The following is a 23,122-nucleotide window of genomic DNA, read 5'->3' as shown; positions in this document are numbered from 1 at the left end:
GGGCATCTTGGAGCAAACAGAGCTGGTTATTACAAAACAGGACCAAGGCAATGATTAGGGCTAGATGTATGACGGGTGGCGCTTCAAAATAGGTAAGAGCTACTGTAAGAGATGCATGTCACATTGGTGAAGGCGACCTGTTCTTATCACATGAAGGAGAAACCAGAAGGGGCCGTGTCAAGGCATGTACGGGAATTGTTCTTCACTGTCAGAGCATTGTATGTGCTTGAGATACCTCGAATACAGTTCAATGAAATGGTCAAAGCAAGGCATAGGCCACAGCTGATGTTCGTGCTCATTCAATCTCCAGTTGCTTTGATTTATAGGAGCGAAAGTGGCTCGCTCCCATATGGGCGAAAGTGACAGACTGTGACTAGAGTGATGGTTTTGCCAAAGACCCCCTTCACTCTAAGCGCAATCTGTGCACTGAGTATCCACTTACTTTTTATCCTCAGACAGGCCAGGAACATTGACCACGCGCTTGCGCTACATACTTGATGATACATTCCAAACTAAAGGTCGTCGGCTTGCTGTTCAACGTCGATTTGTTATCGAAACAACCCGCTCTGCTCAGTCCAACCAGCGGCCCAAGCCTATCTATCCTGAAGTGAAGAATTCGTCCATAACACAACCTCAAGCCAGACCTGACCAGACCACATCACATCAAATCGAACCGAACATCACCAACGGTATGTCTCTCGAAGACCCAGCGTCCTCTTTTTCCTCTCCAAGCGCAGGCGAAGACGGAGGCGACGTCCAGGGCACGAGTACAAATAAGCAGGATGAGACTGCCACGAGCACTCAAAATGAAGAGACCGCCGCCGCTGCCACTGTCACTGTCACCACAAACACCTCGAATCCAGCACCCCCAATCACGACCCCAACACCAGCACCAGAACTCACCAACAACCACACCAACCACACCGCCACCCCCTCCAAGTCCTTCGCCATAACAGACACCTTCACAGACGAACTGATCTCCCACCTCGACGCTCTGGAACGCGACATCGCATTCACAGACGAGGAGTTTAATTCTACGGAGGCGATGCAGAGTCTGCTTGATAACTTCTCTGAACTCAAGGAGGCTGATGAGGTGGGTTTTGAGAGGTTGAGGGGTGAGGTTTTGTCGAGTGAGGATACGCTTGATGAGTGCGAAGGTGGTGGGTGTGGTGCGGTTGAGGAGTGGATCGACGCTGAGCCCGAGTATGAGATTAAGGCGCGGAGGAAGCAGCTCTGGGAGGTTGTGAAGGATGTGTTGTGGTGGAATGATGGGGAAGGTGGTTGTCGTTATGGCATGGGTGAGTTGATTGGGGATTTGGTGGAGATGGCTGATGAGATGACGCTGGAGGAGGCTGTGGTGCGAGGGAGGGAGTTGCGGGAGGGTGAGAAGCAGGATGAGGAGAGTGATGCTGGAGATGCTGAGAAGGACGAGGGCGAGGAACTAGAGGGGGAGAGCGAGGAGGAGTAGCTGGAGGGTTCTTCATCTGTAGTTCATGGCATGAAGCTTTGCCCTTGATATAAGGTACTGTTGCAGGTACATATGTTTTCGACATCGATCATCGATCGAGACAGAGGAGGAAGTTGGGATCCAAGGCGCATGGTTATGGACGGTCGTGTCGTCATTACCTTCACGTCGAGTCTAGCAGGAACGTCGAATACAGATACGCTTCTAGCAGAGACTTGGGGATAGCTCGTTCATCCCCAATCTAGAATTGACCAAGAGCCTCATGATGGTTTCGTGCGCGCTTTGGCCTTCTGGTTCTCTGTGACTGGTGTCACCCTGAACCCTGCCAAAGCGCTGTACTCTTGCAATTAATACTCTCTTTGCCTATCAAGTCCGACCGATGATGACTTGTTTCCTGTTCCTTCCCCTTGATCATTCCACTTTCACTTCTGGTGCTATCTTGGAGAGCTTTATCACTCCTGCGGTGGCTTTTCTGTCGAGCTCAGAGCTCTACTATCCCGTATCCTTCATGATCCTGCCAGCAATGTCAGGTCTTCCAGCACTCTTGGCTCGGTCTCGGTTCGGGTCCCCGTCGCCGTTGAGCTGTTGCAATCTAGATGGCAGGCTGTCGTATAACCATGGCTTTGGGGCGGGTGCGTTGCGAACATAGATGCCAATGTAGATGGTAATGGCTTTAATCGCGGTGTCGATGTGCTTGTCGTGGGGTTCACGCTGTCGCTTTTAGCAACGAGGATACGATGCACCACAAGTGTGATTGTCGATCTAGCATGGCTGGTATTGGCGGGATATACGTGCGTTATAACGGTGAATCGTGCGGTACTGGCGGCTCCGGCGCTGCGTCTTAGTGATTCAATATTTCATCGAGGAGAATGCCTTCATCTTTCTGTCGGTGCATGGGACGAAGTTCTCATCATCGTCGACTCGCCACGAGTCGTTATGTTGACGGTGTTGTCCTAAACATGAGTACAAGGCAGACAAGTGGCCTAGTGAAATGTAAAATCAGGTGAGGCAGGCAGAGTCCGAGCAGGATGAGGGCTACGGGCTGTTGCTCCCTCCCAGCCAGATTCTGCGAAAGTCATTGCAGCACCAAACACCAGCACACTATGGCTCGTACGGTTGACAATGATTGCTTCAAGGTAAAGCTACTCATATGGTTGCGATCCCAGGATACCACATCTTGCCTATTCTCCGCATCTCGTTCGTAAACCTCATGCTTGTAATCTCGGCACTCTTCCCAGTGGCGTGCATTGTCTGCATGGGTGTCCTAGTCTCGGGCGTATAGAAAGGGTTCATCAGCAGCGCAATGTAAGCACTTTGTATTGCCTTGAAAGCAGGTCTCAGATCCGAGTCACGCAGACCAAGTACGGGCGGTAGATTCCGAGCTTGAGGATTCGGAGTGGTCTCAGCAGGTGGACGTCCCATCATATCGATTGCTACGATAAACTTGATGCCCGTGTTCGTCAGCCAGCCGTAGGTGGCGAGTCGTTCGTCTACGGCATGAAGAAGTCCTAAATCTTGGTCTATTGTCTTGTTCTTCAGTCGTATGTCGAAAATGTCCAGGCTCGAGTTGAGGAGGAACTGCATCTCAAGCTCTTCATTCTCGTGCGGCGAAAACAACGAGATGTGTAAAGGATTGTCATGCTGACCTATGATGCCTATGCAGGCTATGGCCGGTGTTGAGCCCAGAGCCATCGAGCATTGCAGAAAGACAAAACAGTCCCTGCGGGTGGAAAATGGAACGGAAGTTCATCGCCGGGATCGAGATAGGCCAATGAGGCGGGGAAGAAATGGATTATTCGTAGTCCGAGGAAGGTGCAGCGAGCACCTCGAAATTAGTGCCATCATCGAAGAACGTCGTGCATACAAAGGTCATTGCTCCTCTTCATTTTCCTACAGTCGCCTCTCATATTCTCCGCTCTTTCCCTTCTTCATACTCGCCTTTTTGACTCGGACACACTCTCAACAGGCAAGATGATGTCCCTATCGCGACAGTTCGCTCCCCGAGCACTCAGAGGTATGCCGAACCAGAGCTATTGCCACATCCACGAACAGAGGACTAACGAAGCACAGCAACTACCACACTCCAGCCCTCATTATTACGAGCAGTCCCAGCCGCGACGATTTCATCCACGACCAAGAAAGGCGCCGCAGAATCTCAAGTCGCCACATCCACACAAGCCAACGATGGCACGAGGTTACCCGTAACCGGCAGATTGCGACGAGAGGTGCCACTGCCTAGTCAAGAAGTCAAGAAAGGTCCCATGCAATACGCCCTTACAACACTCGATCAGATCGCCAACTGGGCTAGACAGGGCTCACTATGGCCCATGACGTTCGGTCTCGCCTGCTGCGCCATCGAAATGATGCACTTGTCAACACCAAGATACGATCAGGACAGACTTGGTATAATTTTCAGAGCTTCGCCACGACAGAGCGATGTGATGATTGTCGCTGGTACTCTCACCAACAAGATGGCGCCCGCGCTGAGACAGGTATACGATCAGATGCCAGAGCCGAGATGGGTTGTGTCTATGGGTAGCTGTGCAAATGGTGGCGGATACTACCACTACAGCTACAGTGTTACGAGAGGATGTGACAGGATTGTGCCGGTCGATATCTATGTGCCTGGCTGCCCGCCTACGGCCGAGGCTCTGATGTACGGCATGTTCCAGCTGCAGAAGAAGAGTGAGTCAACTACACCTAGTCTCGAATTGGCAACAACTGCTAACCTTTCACAGTGCGGCACACAAGGATCACAAGAATGTGGTACAGGAAGTGATTGCGACTTCAAGGGCTTTCTTATGTGCTTATGGCGTTCAAGCATCAAATTGGCAGCGGCAAAAGGGTATGCTTTATGACACTTCGATATGTACAGCTCTCGTCAGATAGAGGATGAAGCAGTTTTCAGATTGAGCAATACTGCGGCTTGCAGGTGTTCAGCAGCCGCGCTTCAAGAACGCTTCCCGTTTGTGTACTCATTGACCTCCTATTGCACACGGATCAAGTGTTGCTTGTGCAGGCATCGCTGCGCTGTCGACTGAGCTCCGGCGCCTGCATTACTTACGCAGTACAGAACTAATCGTACGAATCCGCTCAGAACGGATGATTCTCCTTGCTTCCGTCCGGCAGCGCAAACAGCATTATGGGTACCTGCCATGTATTGGGCATCATCATACTGGACGCCGCGCTTGGTTGCCGCACATGAAATCGAATTTGCTCTGCAGCTTTCGTTTCAGCAGCTCATGCTTGCAGCATTTCGATACATAGAATATACTAACCTAATCAACGCGTCCAGATGTTCTGATACCAATAACAGACAGTAGTCAGCACCAGTCAGACATCGTCGGCTATGTGTAATCTCGACAACGGTGGGTGGACGCAGAAGAAAGAGAACAAAAGATTGTTGTTACTCCTACAGAAGCAATGTATCAACCAGAATGAGCTCCACCATGGCGTTGAGCATTCTAGAAAGTAGTCTGGTCGTACGTAGAGTGCCTACCACGAGGCTGAGTAAGGCTCGGACCTTTCGCGGGCTGCGCTTGCCTGCAATTTAGATTTCGAAGGCAATAGCATGCAGTCGTACCTACTACTATTACTTTCCCTGCTGGCGTCCATTCGAAAGTCGTTCCTCTGGTCCTGGTCGCTCGATTCCATCTGTCAATCCGTGCTTCGCTTCGATAATGGCTGCAAGCATGCCGCGCACATTTCAGGTCGCAAGGAGAGCGTCCGGCGCAGCACTGGCGGCGTCTCGGAGTGGTCAGAATGTAGCTGGTGGAATAACCTTACCTATGGCCATCTGGTCTAGGAGACAGTTTTCTTCGGGGCAGGGCTTGTCATTACCACCACCTCTTTCAAGTTTCGGAGCCTCGTCAGGCGGTGGTCAGCCATCATATTTCCAACGTACGCAGAGGTTACCTACAAATACAATAGTCAACTTTGTGCCACAGCAGCAAGCATGGGTGGTGGAACGCTTCGGACGTTTCAGCAGGATATTGGATCCGGGTTTGACGGTTCTGATACCGGCAGTTGATGTATGGTGTTCTTCCACGGGTTCTCATCAGTGCTAATATCCTGCTCCAGCGCATAGCCTACGTCCAATCTCTTAAAGAATCTGCCCTCGAAATCCCCTCCCAGTCCGCCATAACGTCCGATAACGTAACTCTCGAACTCGACGGCGTCCTCTACACACGAGTATTCGATGCTTACCGTGCCTCTTACGGTGTCGAAGACGCAGAATACGCCATCTCCCAGCTCGCTCAAACCACAATGCGCTCTGAGATCGGTCAATTAACGCTCGACAACGTCCTGAAAGAGCGCGCGAACCTCAATGCGGCAATTACACAGGCTATCAACGAAGCAGCCGAAGTTTGGGGCATCAAGTGTCTGAGATACGAAATACGAGACGTAAAAGCGCCGGATGAGGTCGTGAAGGCAATGCACAGACAAGTTACAGCTGAGCGATCGAAGAGAGCGGAGATCCTGGAGTCAGAAGGTCAGAGGCAGAGCGCTATCAATATCGCTGAGGGTCGCAAGCAAAGTGTTATCCTGGCGTCTGAAGCTGTTCAGGCAGAGCAGATCAATACTGCTGCTGGTGATGCTGAGGCGATCAAACTGAGAGCTATGGCCACAGCACAAGGCATCGACGCTGTAGCTGAATCGCTCTCCCGTGACGGCGCCAATGCTCAGAATGCCATCAATTTGCGTGTGGCTGAGAAGTACGTTGAGGCTTTCGGTAACTTGGCCAAGGAGGGCACAGCGGTTGTCGTCCCAGGCAATGTAGGGGATATGGGTGGAATGATAGCACAAGCGATGGCTGTATATGGCAGAATAGCCGAGACGCAAAATCAGGCAAAGAATCGACCATCGAATTCGAGCTCAAGGGAGGGCACACGTAGCTCAAGACCGAGTGAGATTGGCCAGCAGATTATGGAGGCAGCTCAAAGTGGTGAGACACCGAATGTTGCGGACACGATGCTGGAGGGATTTGAGAACACGGCTAGGAGATGATTTTCGCGAATCGGAGGACACCAATTTTTGGAAGACCACATGTCGACAGCTCGACTCAACTCACTCTTAGTGGATTCTGTATCAAATAGTGATTACTGGCAGTGGGCACCGCATTGCTGAGCATGGCGTGGAATGGATTGGGATATCAAAAACATAGCTTAGCATGTATGATCAGATCGAGCTAATGTGGACTGCTTTATCGGGAATTCCTAGAAGGCATTCCCCAACATGAAACTCACTGCCCAATCCCATGCTCCTTGTCACGGATCTGCTGTCTGAACGTATACACTCAGGTTGGCTACATCAACTCACATCAGCTCAATCGTTCATCATCCGAGCATCAATAGCATCGAAACATGCCATACCCATGTCCCACGACATCAAGCCCCACCACTCAGGTCAACGTCCCCAAATACTCCTTAACAACATCCACTGTCCTCCCCGGCCCCCCCTGAAACCACACCTTCACAACCGCCCCCCCATCAATAACCACAACCCCCCTCACCGTTCCCTTGCCAACCCCCTTCTTCATCCCCAACGCCCCCACCAACGCCGCACTAGTATCACAAAGCAGCGGGTACTGCAGTCTCTGCTTACTCGCAAACGTGTTATTCGCTTTGACAGAGTCTGTACTCAACCCGAACACCTTGTACCCCGTCGCCCCCGTGAAATTGGTGTATTCATCTCGAAAGCTACAAGCCTGTGTTGTACAGCCTGGTGTTGAGGCGCGTGGGTACGTGAAGATTATGATGCCGCCTTTGCCGTTCTCAACTTGTGATAGAAGGTCGGAGACGGATACGGACTCGCCGGTATGTGTCGTCAGTGTACCGCCGAATTTTGCGAGGTTGGGGATCTGTTTTCCTACGGAGGAGGCGTCGAGTGGGAGGGCGGCCGTGGCTTGTGTTGTCGCGACATGCGGAGCACCAGTCGGACCCGTGAGATGCTCATCCGCGGCCTCGACATTCCCAGTCTCAGGTGGATTTTCGAGGACTTCTTCGGGTATCGCGGTGTCTGTGTTCGTGGTTGGGACATCACCCTCACCCCCTCCAGCCGCCTGTACATGTCCATGTTTCCCCCGCCCCGACATAACCCTATCCGCCATCGAAACACCACCCGTGTTCTCCTGTGCATTCTCCACCCCAACACCAACAGGAGCAGTCGTACTCCCCGGCGCCGTCCCCGCCGTCTCAGGAATCATACCTGCCTCGCCGCTCTCGACAGCGTCGTCACCATTACCGTCATTTCCAACAAGAGGCTGCTGATCTTCGTGGTCGCCGGTGGTCTCAACAGGTCCAGAGAGGGCGTCTTTGACCTTTGACGCGGCGGCTTTGGCTTTGCCGGTTACGCCTGTGTCTTTCTTAGCTGTGCGACCTTTCTTGGTGGCCGGTGGTGCTGCGGGTGGATCGTTGCGCGGTGGGCGTTTGCGGAGTTCGGGCATTGTGGTGGTGGACAGGTGAAGCTTGATGCTTGCTGATGATACGCTTGGTTGTTGTGGTAGTTGGTTGTGTAAAACCCCGGTCCTCACGACAGTTGTGTAAGAGTGGGAATGTACGTCGTTGAGGTTGAGTTGTGCTTAGTCAGCTCTGGGCGCTTCAGGTCAGGTCAAACTAGTCGAGCAAAACAACCAAGCAAGTCTTTGCTTACAGTAGGTTGTTCTCAATTGTAGCCTGTGGGTTAGAAAGAATGATGTAAAACGTGCTCGGGCGTTGTTGAGGGAAAGAAGTGACACACCGATTCGCTTCTACCCAACCTCCTCACTTTCCAACATCTGCCAACGTCAAAACAAGCATGTATCCGTAAGCAAGCACGTGAATGACGTCTGAATCTTCCTTTCACACCTCGGTTGCAATAGATACAGGTAGCGAGGCATCTGCAAGACTTGTACGAACATGGATGCTCACGCTGTTGCTATTCTGGGAAACGCGGCGCTGGTCGGAAGCTTAACGGTGGTCGTTATACTCGAGCCCAACACAGAGCCCAAAACGTTGGCGGAAGGCATAACAACAGTGACAGGCTGACAATCAAGAATGTTTGGCACATTGGTATATTGTGAACGTTCGACAAGCTCGAGAGATCTCAGATGTTACTCTTTGAAACTCACAGCTCGCGCATTCCACTACTTCAGGTGGTCCTTGTTCATCCCCAGAAGCTGCCCCTTCCAATATCCTCCACCCCATACCAATCTTCGACGTACTTTCAAGCTCTCGGTTTTCGCGAGGCTTGTTTCAGATAACGTAGAGAAGCTGGACAGAAACGCTTGCCCCAATTGCAAGAGCCACACGCTCTCGCAGCGACTCTTCTCGCATACCTTGTAGTAGTTGAGGCCGGTCAAAATGACAAATTAGTTTTGTGCGTCGTGCAATGATACGAACTTGTGCTGAGAGGTTTGTGGGTGGTCGGAAGTGTATTCCCATACTAGAATTTGTAGGTTGGCCGGAGCTGGAGAGAAAGCAGTGCTATGTGCTCGTGCCATTCTTCAGCCCTCAAACCACCAGTATTCGTCGTAGCTGTGTCGTCGGCTTCTTTGTTTCCAAAAAGCTCCTCAGGCTCATGGAGGCATTCATGCTGTCAAGTCAAGCTTGTTGAGCAAGATACCAACGTTGATCGAGTAGAGAAGTCTGACAATATCAATATTCACGAAGAGCTGCTGATCCAGATCTGTCCATGTGCCAGAGACAGACCCCGCGCCGGGTCCGCCAGATGAAGATATGTTGTCATCGAAGACATGTCTGGTCTTCTCGAAGAGAGGAGGGCGTTTGATGAGTATGGAGCTCACACGTTCCGGGTTCATCGATAATCAGTGTTGCCAGTCATTCTGGTAGTTGAACGGAGCCTAACGTCGAAGACTAGAATTAGTCAGAGTCTTTTCAAACCTCTACGCAATAGCACATGAAGCACAACGCAGAGGAGGGGATTCCTTACTCGGAACCGTGGGGCTTTCAACTCACATCCTATCGCTGCCTCCCTGATTGTCGCCAGTATTGCCTCGCTCCATTACCTTACGTCGAGAGCTGTTAACAGCAGCCGGCTTGCCTGCAGCCGAAGTATGCTGAGGTGTCGGAGCGCCAGTTGCCTGGTTGGATCGTCGTGGCTTGTCTTCCTCCTCTGGTGCGCCTTGGTTGCCAGCAGCCTGGGCAATAGCCTGAGCATTCTTCTGATACTTGTAGACAGTCCAATCGAAGACGTAGTCGTACTGGAACGACTCCCGAACAAAGAGATCACGGAAGATCTTTCGCAGGTAGGAGTAGTCTGGCTTATCGTCGAATCTGAGAGATCGAGTGTAGTTGAGGTAGATGGCAAACTCATTGGGGAAGCCTCGGCACAGGACCTCGGTGGGAGTGGTCATTTTCTTCTCCATGATTCGGTCGTACTTCTGCTTCTTAGTGGCAGCCTTGAGACCCTGCCATGGGAGAGATCCTCGACAGAAGTAGAGCATAACATAGCCCAAGGACTCCATGTCGTCTCGTCGGGATTGTTCGACACCCAGATGAGTGTTGATACTGGCATATCGTGCTGTACCGGTCAAGTTCTTGTTCTCTCTGTATGGGATGTGGAAGTGGGTCTTTGGGTCTCGGTACTTCTTGGCCAGACCGAAATCGATGACATTGACCTGGTTGCCTCTCTTGCCAATGCCCATCAAGAAATTGTCTGGCTTGATATCTCGGTGGATGAATGACTTGGCGTGAATGTACTCGATTCTAGAAATCAACTGGTCGGCGAGCAGGAGGACGGTCTTGAGGGAGAACTTTCGGTTGCAGAAGTTGAAGAGATCTTCAAGTGAAGGACCAAGCAGATCCAGAACCATGGCATTGTAGTCACATTCTGTGCCGAACCAGCGGACGAAGGGAATTCCAACACCTCCAGCAAGGGACTTGTAGACTCGGGCTTCGTATTCGAGTTGAGGGTGCTTGGCCTTGACAGACTCGAGCTTGATGGCAATCTCTTCGCCTGAGATGATGTTTGTGCCTAGGTAGATATCTCCGAAAGAGCCACTACCAATTTTTCGGCCGATTCGATACTTGTTACCGACACGAAGATCCTGCAAATTGTTAGTTGTGCTGCCTTCTCTTTCAACTCCATGTCCTGCACGTACCATTGTGGTCATCTTGTCTATTTGCAGCTATCAAGACTGCGTATGATCGATACTAAGTAGAGGATGGTCGAGGTAAATCAAAAGTCGTGTTTTGTCGAGGTCGAAGGGAGGAGATTGATTAGTGGTACCAGTAGATTGACGACGGTTTCAGCCTGCTGCCCAAAATAAGTCAGACCTTTTATCAATGAGAGACAAAGACCGCACGTCGACAATCGGCACAAAAGAACTACAAGTGGCAAGGCTGACGTCGATGTGTACGTTCGAGAATAATTGTACGTGTATGCTGAAGTAGTGCAGAGTGTAATGCAGGTGCAGGTGCAGGTCGAGGTATCTTGGTGGGCTGACAGAGTGATTGCGGTCGGTGATTCACATACCAAAGGAAACGACCGGTCAAAGGCTGATTAATTATTCCCAACAACTCACCAGCTTGTAGTCGAGCACAAACACTCAACCTGAACAAGCTTGACAAGCTGTTCCAACGACGGGCGTCCAGGGACGTGAAGGGTGTTGAGGTATGAGATATGAGGAAGGTATGAGGAGAGGTTGGCTGCACTTGCAGTAGTAGTGGAAGGGAAGTAACAGATTTGGCTAGGTGATGATCGGGCTTGGAAGTTGGACCAAAATGGCACCCGATGGGGCCTCATGCGAAAGGGCGAAGCGCAGGTTACAGCTCGGTCACAGGCGAGACTTCACCCGTGGACACACTGCAATCAGGCAAGATCGTCAAAGCCACCTGCTGAGCCTTGGCACGTCAATTGTGCTTCTTTCAGCCTATGAACTTGCAGGCTTGCTGCCATCGTACCCGGCTCATCATCTGCCACCTGGTATCACTTTGCAACATTATTAACTTGTCTCAGTCAGCATTCTCTCTGCTGCCATACATTGGGCAAACGCCTTGTGATTACTCTCGCAGGCAAAGACTTCCTTTTATTTGTGCTCTTGCCTAGTCTATTATTTCCGTTCGTTGCGGACCGTCAGTGTGAGCCCAACCAATCCTTATCGACAAACCCCACTTTGAGCAGGCGCTTCCTCGGGTCCGCCTTTTCACCATCTTTTACCGCTCTTCAGACGTTGCCTTTCGTACTTGCCCAAGCAATTTTGGGCTCCTCAGATTTTGTATCCGACCTTGCACACCCTGTTCACTTGGGCAACGTATCACGCAAGGGAGACTGCGCCGAAAGTCGTGATGCAATGGCGGGATGAGGCAACGTCTCATACGTGAATCAAGCAGCCTGATCTTGGGCAGCAATGTTGACCTTGGTTGCAGTTCTTCATGCAAGTCGAAGCCTCACCGCAACAAAGACAGTAGATCCAGTCTCGAGCATTAGTGGTCTACTCTAGTCAGCGATCGGACAAGTAGTGTCTGTTGTGCAAACCTTGCCAACATAGTGAGGGAGACCCCATGATCTGTGCAGCACGAGTAGGATTTGAAGGAGCACATCTTCACGGGAAGAGGGTGTTCATATCGCACTGTGAATGATTCAAGTCTATCGGTTGCAGCGGGTAGCTGACACAGCGATCCGGCTGGGGAAAGTGAGTTTGAAACGTATCTCTATCTGTCAGGTCAGGATGGCTAGGTAGGACTTCTGCGTGCCATGCGTCGGCAATTCCGTACATACCCATACCTCGGGCGATAAATACGGGAAGTCCAGACTTCAGGCCAAGGATCTGCATCTCTGCGGTCTACGCCGCATGTAGTCTCGAGATCTTCACTTCCGGCCCGAAGGGCGGCTTCAAGAGTCAAGACCAAGCTGACCCTCCTGCTGTCGCGACATCGCTGTGACAATCAGTAGTAATCGCTATTTCTCAGGTGCACCTGGCCACTCAGGTCATGGCCGCGCCTGCACTTTGTAGCTTTTGATCGAGCTCCGTTCTTGCCTCATATCGCGGAGATCAAGTCCGTGCCTCTTCCTCTCATTGTGGCTGGTGAAGACATGGTCAGCCACCAGAACATCGCTGATCGAAGCAATCGACATGCCGGCAGGTGGATGACGACGATATAAACTTTCACTGTGCAAACGTCCCAAGACACAAGTCTAGCTCGGAACTATCACGGCGACGACATCGCACACTTATTTACATTGCTTTGTGTTGTTGTCTCTTATACTACACATATTACGTTTCCTTTCGCGAACCTCGACCATCATGCCTAGCAAGATTCCAGAGCTGGAACCATCAGGCACACACCTTGCGTACCTCACGTTGTCGTTCTTTCTGATACTGTACGCACTATTCGCAGAATTCATCCGTAACCGACTACATCTCTCGGAACCGCCTTTGGCGACTTTGACAGGCATCGCATTCGATGCTGTCGACCTTTTCGGGTTCAAATGGAGGTATCAAGACAGCGTTACACAAGAAATGGCACGAGTCGTCACCTGCGTTCAAGTCTTCGCTGTTGGTCTCGATCTGCCTAGTAAGTATATCAAGAAGCACTGGAGAGGAATAGCATTGCTCTTGGGCCCAAACATGATCTATGGATGGGTCGTATCGGCTGCTATCTTGAAGCTTATTATCGGCCTCAAATGGAGCAGTGCCTTCATTGTTGCAGCAACACTCACGCCTACCGACCCTGTCCTGTCAGCTAGTGTGCTGGGCGAAGCAAAATTTTCGACGCGTGTACCCAAACGTCTTCGGCATTTATTGGCAGCTGAATCAGGGTGCAACGATGGAACAGCTTTCCCTTTTCTGTATGCCGCTCTGTTTGCGGTATTGGAGAATAGCGTGGCAGATTGGTCAAAGATGTTCTTCCTCGAAGTTATCCTGTGGCAATGTGCTCTGGGCGTGGTGATTGGGGCGGCGGTGGGCTGGATGGCAGCAAAGGCACTGCGGTTCAGTGAAGAAAGAGGTTACACACAAAAGTCCACTCTCTTCGTCTTCTACTTCCTGCTTGCCATATTCTCGGTTGGAGTTGGCAGCACTCTCGGATTGGACGACTTCCTGGTTGCCTTCTCGGCAGGCACTGCATTCAGCTGGGATAGCTGGTTCAATGAAAAGACGCACGAGATGCGATTGCCGAGCATTATCGATTTGCTTCTCAATTCGACGATGTTTATCTATTTCGGTACAATCATCCCCTGGGGTAAGTATACTGGCCAAATCAATGCATGGAAGCTACTTGCTTGCACAGTCTTGATTCTGCTCTTCCGACGACTACCCTCGATGCTAGCTATCAAGAGGTTTCTACCTGAAGTCCGGAGTTGGAGTGAAGCAATTTTCGCTGGTCATTTCGGGCCTATGGGTGTCGGCGCAATGTTCTTGGCTATGGAGGCGAGAGGGCAACTTGAGACTCGTACCTCATCTCCTGAGCCACACCCACCATCATCAGGTCCACATCTTGAAGCCATACAAAACATATGGCCAATTGTCAGTTTCATTGTGCTTGGGTCGATCATGGTCCATGGTTTCTCCGCCGGCATCATGAGTATCTATGGACATCTGACGAGGCATCCAAAACGACGAGCATCATTTATGGGAGGTGAACAGGAGAGGCTGACCGGCATGGCGTCTGAGGATGACGAGGTTATGGACCAAGAAGCATTCGAGCGCAGTTCGTCTTCCGAGGACGAAAACAATGGGAATGGAGCGATTCGTGTCAGATAGTCTTCGACACAGGTCAGGCAGCATGGACTGCTCGGAAGTCCAGGTATAGGGACGCTCAAGATGCTGTCCGAAATGCTGCACGGTGCGGTTGAGACTCGGAGGTAGCCGTATACTTGAACTCTATACTCTATGGCATCGGAACAGTGTACTTTTGTCGATGCCGAGAAACCGCGGTTCTCTCGTTTTCGTGCCCCGGATACTCCCTCGGGTCTTAAAGTCTTTACCCAATCTACACGTAGCACGAATCTAAGGTAGATTAGGTAAAGACTTTATGACCCGAGGGAGTAGCTCGCCGCCTATAGTATGCATTCTGGGCACTGAGTGGAGCCTTAGGCCCATCGAAAACTGACATCCTTGTAACTAAGAAAGATTAATCTTTTTGTTGCCATCGGACTGAGCCACTGTTGCTCTCCTCAACATTACCATCACCTGTCCCTGCCAACATGCAATTGTTCGGTGCTGACGTTCTCGGGGACGATTACTATGACTTAGGTACATACCATCGACGGGTAACCACTCCCAACGGAAAGGCGCAAACATGGTTTGACCGAGGCTTAATCTGGAGTTATGGCTACAACCATGAAGCTGCTGCAGGATGCTTCGAAAAGGCCATCTCCTACGATGGAGAATGCGCAATGGCATATTGGGGTCTAGCATATGCTCTCGGTCCCAACTACAACAAGCCATGGGAAGTGTACGATAAAGTTGACCTTGAGAAGACTCTCCGGCGTACCCACCAGGCTGCTGCAAAAGCCAAAGAGCTGGCTGCTACGAATGGTAGTAGTTTAGAGAAGGGACTTACCGAAGCGATTCAATATCGTTACCTGAAGGACAGTGCTGTTGAGGATCCGAAGAAATGGAACAAGCTCTACAGCGACGCTATGCAGGCAGTCTACGAACGACATGGGGATGATCTTGATGTTGCGTGTCTGTATGCCGACAGTATGATGAACCTTACACCTTGGAACATGTGGGATATTCGTACTGGCAAGCCAAATCCGGACGCGAAGACTTATGAGACGAAATCCGTCCTGGAAAAGGCGTTTGGACAATCCGGAGGGCTTGAGCATCCTGGTCTGCTTCATCTCTACATCCATCTTATGGAGATGTCTCCAACACCAGAGATGGCATTACCCATTGCTGATCGTCTGCGTGGCCTGGTTCCGGATGCAGGACATTTAGAGCACATGCCGACCCACATCGACGTGCTGTGCGGTGATTGGAGACGGGCTGTTGCTTCGAATACTGATGCGATCCGGGCTGATGAGAAGTACGTGGCTCAAGCTGGTGCTGTCAACTTCTACACAATTTACCGCTGCCATGACTACCACTTCAAGCTTTACGGAGCCATGTTTGCCGGTCAATCCAAAGTTGCTTTGCAGACAGCGAAGGAGCTTGCAATGGCCGTTCCGGAAGGGTTGCTACGCGTCGAATCACCTCCAATGGCTGACTGGCTAGAAGGATTCTCTGGCATGGGCGTCCATGCCCTCATTCGTTTCGGCAAGTGGCAGGAGATTATCGACCTGCAGCTTCCGGCTGATCAGGAGTTATACTGCTACACAACAGCAATAATCATCTATGCTAAAGGTGTTGCGCTGTCCGCCATCGGACAAGTCGAGAAAGCTGAGAAAGCTCGAAAAGATTTCCGCGCAGCGGTCAAGAAGGTCAAGCCATCAAGGGCATTGTTCAACAACACCGCCCACGATATACTTGCCATCGCTGACGCTATGCTCGATGGTGAGCTGGAGTACCGCAAGGCCAATTATGATGTTGCCTTTCAGCATCTGAGGAGAGCCGTGCACCTCGACGACTCACTTCCTTACGACGAGCCTTGGGGCTGGCTGCAACCCACGCGTCATGCCTACGGCGCGTTACTACTTGAGCAGAACCACGTCGAAAAGGCTGCAAAGGTATATGCTGCTGATCTGGGGCTCGACAACTCGCTTCCACGACAAATGCAGCACCCGAATAATGTTTGGGCTCTGCATGGCTATCATGAATGCTTGAAGAGACTTGGTCGACATGCTGAGGCTGACATCATTGAGAAGCAGCTCAAAGTGGCTTTGGCTGCTGCAGATGTGCAGATAGCTGCTTCATGCTATTGCCGCCGGGAAATGTCTGAAGCTAGGTAAAGCTCCATTGACCGAATCCTTGAAGGAGCCTTGCGATGGTGAAGAAGGGTACACTACTACATCAGCAACCTTGACATCATAAAGAGAAGGCTAAGCTAAACACTAAGCAGATACACTCGACTCATCCATGCATCACTGAACAGGCAACTCCTCTACCAGACTCCTGACAGGCGCAAAGCTGAAGACCACGCAACAGCTCAACATTGATCTGGCACCCATAGCAATTCTCGCCGACAGTACCTTTGACTGTCTGACGAGCAAGTAGACGGGTACGAGCAGAAAAATGACTTGAATCGATTTTTGCCCCATCCAGCCGTCACGACCAACCACAGCCAGCCTCCCTTCGACCTACCAGCGAGACCGACGCAGCGCAATGCCAGCTCTCCGCTACTTCGCATAACCCCGCTTATCTAGGATCTCACAACGTCCAACCGTTATCCAACACCTCACGACGCCCCCTCCTTCCTCGTCTCCAAATTCCGCTTCGCCCTCTCAATCAACGCTCCCACCTGCACAACCTTTACACTATCAAGGAACTCCACAATCCGCTCGATCTTCCCATCCCCATCAAAAAGGAACACAAACATATACTCCCCATGATACGTCCAGTCGACCCCGTCCTCATCATCCTTCGCATCCTCGCGGAACACCGCTTCACTCGTCGCCCAAACAGTGACTTGGTTGCCACTTTCGAAGATCTCCTTTGCCATGACGGGGAAGCTGGTGAGGACTTGTTTGGTGGAGTTCAAATGGGCGGCCCATTGTTCGTTGGTCATGTTGGGGCTGAAACCTAGGGATGTGGGAGCCATGGTGTGGCGGCAGTTAGGAGCTCGAAGGGCTATGTTCGCATCGCCGTCCAGCTTGTCGAAACTATCGAGGAAGGCGAGCGCCGCGGCGCGTTGGCTGGAAGTCGAGGACATGGTAGAGGACAGTCAATTCATGGGAATGGTGCAGATGAAGACTTCTCTGCCCACGAACTGTCCATATGCTGTACTTGAGCTATCAGGCGCGGATATACTGTGATGCTAAGTCCGTCTTTGTCTATATCCATGACCAAAGTCCGCTGCAAATGTTTCCGAGAGTCGGGATATCTTTCCAGGAATTGCCTTGGCATCGAGTCTGTGGGAGTTGTACCTGGGAATCCGGCTATCACAGCTCACGAGGCATGGCCAATCTTGATGGCATGGTGAAGTGCTTTGTTAGACTGTGATACGCGCACTGGACCCCGCCGTCCATAATTGGATAGGCGGCTGCCGAGATGATCCTTTGGTACTCATGCACAATACCTGGTAGGGCCAGGACTTTCCGGACGGTGGTAGGAATGCTAGGTATCGTGACTCTGAAACATCTCGGACACGTCCTGATCGATCAATGTGGCCACTGGATCTTCCCAAATATGTGCTTGTGACCGGCCACGTTGATCGACCGGCGGGCAAGAGATTCGGTCGCATGGACCGGCAGCAGTTGCATTCATTGCTAGCTCTTTTGCCGTATGTCTCTCCATAGCTAGCGTAGTACTTTAGCTGTTGCTTCTTAAGCAAGTCAGGATGACGTGAACATACTCAACTACGTCCCCAGCTTTGTCGTAGCTTTGCAAGACACTTACAACGAAATGGCCGGCATCAATGCCTCCTCACAGTTGACATATCTCAGGAGGTTCAATCTGGCTCCGTCCAAGGGCGTTGAGACGGAGGGAAGAAGGTCATGGCGCATACACAGCTTTGGTGCGCTGGATGAGAACTTGACGTATTGTTTGACTGTGTTGTTCTAAGTGCCATCGTTACACGAAGCACGCTTTTGGCTATCACCTAGGGACAGGGTACCAGGATTGGCGGAATGAGTGGAGTCCGTGCCCGAAATGGGACAGCCAAGAATCTCAATCGCCCCCAACTTGTTACCTCATTTTATCAGACGGCTACGCGCTGCTGCCTGGGCAATACTAATACGGTTAACAGAGAAGGTAAGCAAGCGCGTAGCGCGTCTGATCGCCGAATTCTTAAATAGCGCAAATTTGTGGAATAATCTTACCTTCCTATTTACCTCTACCTTTTTATCACTACCTAGTAAGTTCTATCTTTTCCTTATCTTCTAAGTATCCTAAAGTGCTAAATATCCTTAGAAGCTAGGTACGGAATAAAGGAAAGAAGGGGAAGAAGGAAATGTAAAGGGAAACGGAAGGGAACTTTTAAAGCTGAAAAAGTGGCAGTAGGAATCGTTTAGTTGAAGATAGGCTTTTCGCTTCGGCGATTTCTTAGTGGCTTAGGCAGGTGTGGTATAGATTTCCGAAGGTGTCCCCGGAATTTCAGAAGTTTTTTGGTCAAGTGGTGTTGCTGTAGAAGTTAGAATAATCATTTTGTACTACACGTTTATATACTAAAGAAAAGTTAAGCGATCAGACGCTCCGCCGCTTGATTTGCCTGTGTTCTCCCGTATAAGCCTAAGTTCCACCGTACTTATGAGTCGCCTCAGGCATCACGCGGCGGTGCGTCTGATAAAATGAGGTAACCCAACTTGTACCATAAAGCTTTGCACGGATCCTTATTACGCTATTGTTGTTGTTGCTTTCGCAAGCTGGACCTTCTGCATCTTTCCGCCTGCAGTTGCTCACAAGGTCTTGGCTGATCCAGATGATATCTCATCTGTGTCACGTTGGGTGGAAGCCACAGACATCGCCATGCTACATAGAGGCTATGCGGTCGACGTGCGATGCAGGCACACTGCCCCATGCCACACCACATTCAGCCCCTCCACCAGTCAAAGAGTCCTAGAACTATCTAGAACCAACAGCTGCAATGGCAAACTAGAGTGCTGCATTGAGCCTGATGACCAGAGTATCACAAGGCAAATTGCCACTACGACCGCATGAAGTTGGTGTGGCTTTTTTGACCAGGCTGAGTCGCGAACTGCGGTATACGATGGCACTTCTCTTCCATCATGGCATGCCCTGCCTGCCGCTGTTCAAAAACTTCAAATCTTCAAGCTTTTCTATCATGGACGTCTGAATGCCACTGCGATGAAGCACGTTTCACCTTCTCTGCTAGCCTTGCTCAACATCCTGTGTCACATCCACTGGTCGCTCGCGGCCACATTCCTTTGCCTCTTCCCAGATGACGCATGTCAAGACTCGAATCCTCGAAGCCTCATTGGCTTGGACGATGGTTACTGCACACCAATCCTGGATGCATTCAGCTCATTCAAGTTGACAGAAGTAGATGTCGGCTACGGGGGTAAGGACATGGCTAAGAAGGCACTACATCGTGCAGCAAGCTAATAGCTGGGCAGTGACGGTCTATGGATCTGGCAACTTGAATTGCGGACTCAGCGACAAATGGGCGCTCGGGTACAACCAGTGCTACAGCAATACGAGCATTAACCAATTCACCGTTGACGGAGGACCAACGAATGAAGATTCAGCCTCTTCCTCGGTTGTGACATCTTCCCAGGTTAGCAGCACCGCCTATGTGCCAGCATCAAGCACATCACGCACATCGACGACGCTGTCCAGTATAACCTCCGTTTCGAGTACTGCAAGCTCCGGAAGCACGTCTTCTTCTGCCGACAGCGGTGCAGGTACAAGTCCACCAAGTCCAACATCTAAAGGAGGCGACGGTAGTGGCCTGAACACCGATAACAAAATCGGTCTTGGGGTCGGGATCCCCAGTGCCATTGCGGCGGTGGGGACGATGATTGTATGGTTATACCGCGTGCACAATCGCAAGAAGAAGCAGGGTGACCCGTGATGTGTGGACTTTCGATCGCACACAGAAAAATTTGATGACCCACCCTTCGGCTCCGGCCTGCAAAGAGCTATCATCAACCGGCCACATAGCTAGCAGAGATCTGCTACCATATGCAGCCTCCAACGGATGAGGGAGTCACGGATTCTAACCGTTGCTCATCGGACGATCATAACAACGAAGCGCCGACATCATCTGCAGTTGCTATCTGCCTATGGAGCTATAGTTCTACTTGTCCAAGTCATTCCCACGGCTACGTAGTAGTCTGAAGTGGTCACAGCGACCTCTGCCAAACACCTCCAGCTCAGGCTTCCCAATCTCGTTCTTGTGTCCGGTCCCGACGACGATATTGGCATGCACGAGCCGACCAACTCACGTAAGAATCGCATCGCGATGCGACTCGTGTCTCCTTTGAAGGTCGTTTCCACATTTCGACCTTAGATGCTGCCGACCCAGGGCCCAGGGAAGAAAGAGGAGCAAGACTGTATTGTCAGCCAGGCATAGGGTAGAAGAGCGGCATTGAAGCAAGTCAGCAAACGCCATGCCCTTTAGCGAGGCCCGAAGCGCGGACTAGGTATCTTGACGAACGGAAGATGTGGACGAAGGACTGTAACATGACCTGGCGGCGGTATGCTGGCGAGAACACTCTTCCGGAAGGCCTCACACGCCATTTTTGGTCGTGTAAGAGCAAGTCGGTGTGCTGTCACCGTGTACCTACTTCCGGCAAGGATGAGCCGTTGTTGATATTGGTGAACGTGGAGTAACAGGAGATAGAAATTATGACTCGTCTGCTCTGCTTGAGTCTGGCCGAAGTCGATGCTGGTCTCGATCTCTTAGGAGGTACGTTTCACGTAGGAAGTAGCCTAGAGCAAGCTGCAACCATAGTAGTATTGGACATAGAGCTGACCTAGCTCTCCATTGCCTTGTCCGCTCAAAATCATGATGCCGGAGCGATAATGACCAGTCTCTTCTCCGTCAGTCGTGAAAGGTCTCGTTGATTTGTGGTATTGAGGGCACCATCGCAGATACAGTTTTGGATTGTCTCAGCGAGTTGCCGCTACTGTTGGAGAGGTGGCGGACCTGACTATCGTAGGACGGGGCTGAGCTAGCTTGTGAAGGTATGGGCGAGATCGGGCTGCCGAACGGTTCTGCATTCATGTAACTGGGGGGAGGGCTGGTTGGCGTCGGTTTCGGATCCTTCCTCGCGTCTTCGCGTCTTGATGAGACTCTAGCAAGGGCTGGCGATACATTGTGACTGATCCATAAGATCATTTCGAGGGTTAATGGGATATTGTATCCCTCCAGTGTCTCAAGTACCCTTCTTTGCCGTCTCTTACAAGTCTCAAGAAGTCACTGCATAGATACAGGCTTCCCGCAACGACGACCAGAGGCTGCTGCCCTTCACTTCCGCCATGATGTCGTTTCCTCTCAGACAAGGACTTTTCGACGTCTTCAAGCGCTTCAACGATGTTAATAGTGATGGCTTCGACATTTTGTGATAGGCCAAGCTCGGTGGCGCACTGAAGAAGTACCTCTGTCGATGCAGGTTTGACCCATGGCATGCCATCGACCGAGCTAAACGACGTGAAGATGATTCGAGTAGCTCCTGACTGCGGCGACGACTCATTGGTCAGGTCACTCGGTGTACTGGCGGAAGCAGCGACCTGCTGGGTGAAAAGGGTGCTCAAGACCTCGTCAGGCGGCTTCGTTGACGAGAGCGCAATGATCCAGATCTCTGGCCTGGTACGCCCGTTGTGGTTGCTGCGATCCCTGGTTAGGACTTTCGTGTCCACGAAATCTTTCAGGACTCGAGCTGACTGCGTGTTGTGGGCGCCGTCAAGCAGGACTTCCGTATTGTTGGTTAAGGGCAGATCTTGGTGTTGCTCTGTACCATCCAACCAGCCTGGCTGCAGCAGCTGGAGGCGGGCGGGATAAGACTTCGATGCGTCTTGTATAACATCTTCCCACAGCGCCTTGGTGTCTTCATAGCTTAGGTTGTTGTCCTGCTTCCTCATAGCCGCTGCAGCATAGTCGAAAGCTGTCAGTGCTAGGGCAAAATTGCAGCGCTGATGTGGCTGCAAGCTCAGCAGAGATCCTCGCCGATCGCCCAAGCAGTCCTGCTCAGTCCGGTCGTGTTCAAGGTGTGCATGATCCTCAGCTAGTGTTCCGCCTGTGAGCATAGCAAACGCTTCAAAGTTCGATACGATCTCCTTGTGCTCGAATTTTCCTTTGATCTCAGCCTCCACCATGTCAGTCGCTTCGGATCCCCGATCTGCATCAATGACCACCGGTACATCTTTTCGAACAATACCACATTTCTCCCTCACAATACTCTCAAGACTGCCACCAAGCATGTCAAGATGATCAAGTCCAATACTAGTAATAACACTAATCGCAATGGCAGAATCAGGCAAGACATTCGTGGCATCAAGCCGCCCCCCCAATCCGCATTCGATGACCGCGATATCGCACGGCTCCGGGTTAGGCTGTGAGAAGATAGTGAATGCAGTCGCAGTAAGGATCTCGAACTCTGTCAGCCTAACATCTTTCTCAATTTGCTCGATGGCTCGCTCGACCCCATTGGCCTTCCCTGAAAATGCCTTACGTGCCTCGTCTCTCAGCTCCTCCTCAACACACGTAGCAATCGCCTTAACATCCCTCTCCGCCCTCAAGAAGACATCTTCCGCAACAGGTTGATCGTTGATGCAAATGCAATCCCGCCGATCGATGAAATGCGGCGACGTAAAGCGACCAACGCGAAGTGGCTCCCTGTCTTCTCGTCGACCTCGGCGTCTCAACAGGGCAGATAGGTATGCAGCGACACTACCTTTGCCGTTGGTGCCAGCTATGTGTACTGCTTTCCATGGTGGGTTGAACTGTGGTTGATGGAAATGTGCTTGCGAGATGTGTTGGAGGAGACGCGTGATTCGCTTCAGGCCCAGATTTATCATGTCGTTATGCCAGCACGCAGGACACGTAGATCAGCATGGTTAACCAGCCTTGGCTATTGCATAGGTAAAGTATGAATAAAATTTGGCGAGATAAACTTCCGCCAGGAGGTGCCGTGCACGTGGATGAACGCGAC

General features: G+C 51.3%; 10 protein-coding genes across 10 annotated transcripts; 5 read left to right on the top strand and 5 right to left on the bottom strand.

Annotated features, from left to right (window-relative positions):
• Positions 1-691: 691 nt before the first annotated feature.
• PMZ80_001217 (uncharacterized protein) lies at positions 692-1,468 on the top strand (the record flags this gene model as incomplete). The annotated part of the gene is made up of 1 exon (XM_064869664.1): positions 692-1,468. The coding sequence occupies one exon, from the start codon at positions 692-694 to the stop codon at positions 1,466-1,468; it is 777 nt and encodes a 258-aa protein (XP_064735161.1).
• A 1,143-nt stretch (positions 1,469-2,611) lies between these two features.
• Positions 2,612-3,157, bottom strand: PMZ80_001216 (uncharacterized protein; the record flags this gene model as incomplete). Its single annotated transcript, XM_064869663.1, has 1 exon — positions 2,612-3,157. The coding sequence occupies one exon, from the start codon at positions 3,155-3,157 to the stop codon at positions 2,612-2,614; it is 546 nt and encodes a 181-aa protein (XP_064735160.1).
• A 279-nt stretch (positions 3,158-3,436) lies between these two features.
• PMZ80_001215 (uncharacterized protein) lies at positions 3,437-4,244 on the top strand (the record flags this gene model as incomplete). The annotated part of the gene is made up of 3 exons (XM_064869662.1): positions 3,437-3,479; positions 3,536-4,150; positions 4,204-4,244. The coding sequence occupies 3 exons, from the start codon at positions 3,437-3,439 to the stop codon at positions 4,242-4,244; spliced, it is 699 nt and encodes a 232-aa protein (XP_064735159.1).
• A 913-nt stretch (positions 4,245-5,157) lies between these two features.
• Positions 5,158-6,472, top strand: SLP2 (Synaptotagmin-like protein 2; the record flags this gene model as incomplete). The annotated part of the gene is made up of 2 exons (XM_064869661.1): positions 5,158-5,496; positions 5,546-6,472. The coding sequence occupies 2 exons, from the start codon at positions 5,158-5,160 to the stop codon at positions 6,470-6,472; spliced, it is 1,266 nt and encodes a 421-aa protein (XP_064735158.1).
• A 394-nt stretch (positions 6,473-6,866) lies between these two features.
• Positions 6,867-7,910, bottom strand: DOT5 (thioredoxin peroxidase dot5; the record flags this gene model as incomplete). The annotated part of the gene is made up of 1 exon (XM_064869660.1): positions 6,867-7,910. One exon carries the CDS (start codon positions 7,908-7,910, stop codon positions 6,867-6,869), a length of 1,044 nt encoding a protein of 347 aa, XP_064735157.1.
• Positions 7,911-9,416: 1,506 nt separating this feature from the next.
• HRR25 (serine/threonine protein kinase) lies at positions 9,417-10,577 on the bottom strand (the record flags this gene model as incomplete). Its single annotated transcript, XM_064869659.1, has 2 exons — positions 9,417-10,511; positions 10,566-10,577. The coding sequence occupies 2 exons, from the start codon at positions 10,575-10,577 to the stop codon at positions 9,417-9,419; spliced, it is 1,107 nt and encodes a 368-aa protein (XP_064735156.1).
• A 2,133-nt stretch (positions 10,578-12,710) lies between these two features.
• PMZ80_001211 (uncharacterized protein) lies at positions 12,711-14,168 on the top strand (the record flags this gene model as incomplete). The annotated part of the gene is made up of 1 exon (XM_064869658.1): positions 12,711-14,168. One exon carries the CDS (start codon positions 12,711-12,713, stop codon positions 14,166-14,168), a length of 1,458 nt encoding a protein of 485 aa, XP_064735155.1.
• A 443-nt stretch (positions 14,169-14,611) lies between these two features.
• PMZ80_001210 (uncharacterized protein) lies at positions 14,612-16,300 on the top strand (the record flags this gene model as incomplete). The annotated part of the gene is made up of 1 exon (XM_064869657.1): positions 14,612-16,300. The coding sequence occupies one exon, from the start codon at positions 14,612-14,614 to the stop codon at positions 16,298-16,300; it is 1,689 nt and encodes a 562-aa protein (XP_064735154.1).
• A 446-nt stretch (positions 16,301-16,746) lies between these two features.
• On the bottom strand, positions 16,747-17,220 carry PMZ80_001209 (uncharacterized protein; the record flags this gene model as incomplete). The annotated part of the gene is made up of 1 exon (XM_064869656.1): positions 16,747-17,220. The coding sequence occupies one exon, from the start codon at positions 17,218-17,220 to the stop codon at positions 16,747-16,749; it is 474 nt and encodes a 157-aa protein (XP_064735153.1).
• Positions 17,221-21,012: 3,792 nt separating this feature from the next.
• Positions 21,013-22,988, bottom strand: FOL3 (folylpolyglutamate synthase; the record flags this gene model as incomplete). The annotated part of the gene is made up of 2 exons (XM_064869655.1): positions 21,013-21,292; positions 21,355-22,988. The coding sequence occupies 2 exons, from the start codon at positions 22,986-22,988 to the stop codon at positions 21,013-21,015; spliced, it is 1,914 nt and encodes a 637-aa protein (XP_064735152.1).
• Positions 22,989-23,122: the final 134 nt, after the last annotated feature.

This window comes from Knufia obscura (assembly GCF_036327395.1).
Source record: "Knufia obscura strain CCFEE 5817 isolate CBS 148926 chromosome Unknown scaffold_1, whole genome shotgun sequence".
In the NCBI taxonomy this organism is placed as follows: Eukaryota; Fungi; Ascomycota; class Eurotiomycetes; order Chaetothyriales; family Trichomeriaceae; genus Knufia; species Knufia obscura.
This window is presented reverse-complemented; position numbering and strand designations above follow the sequence as displayed.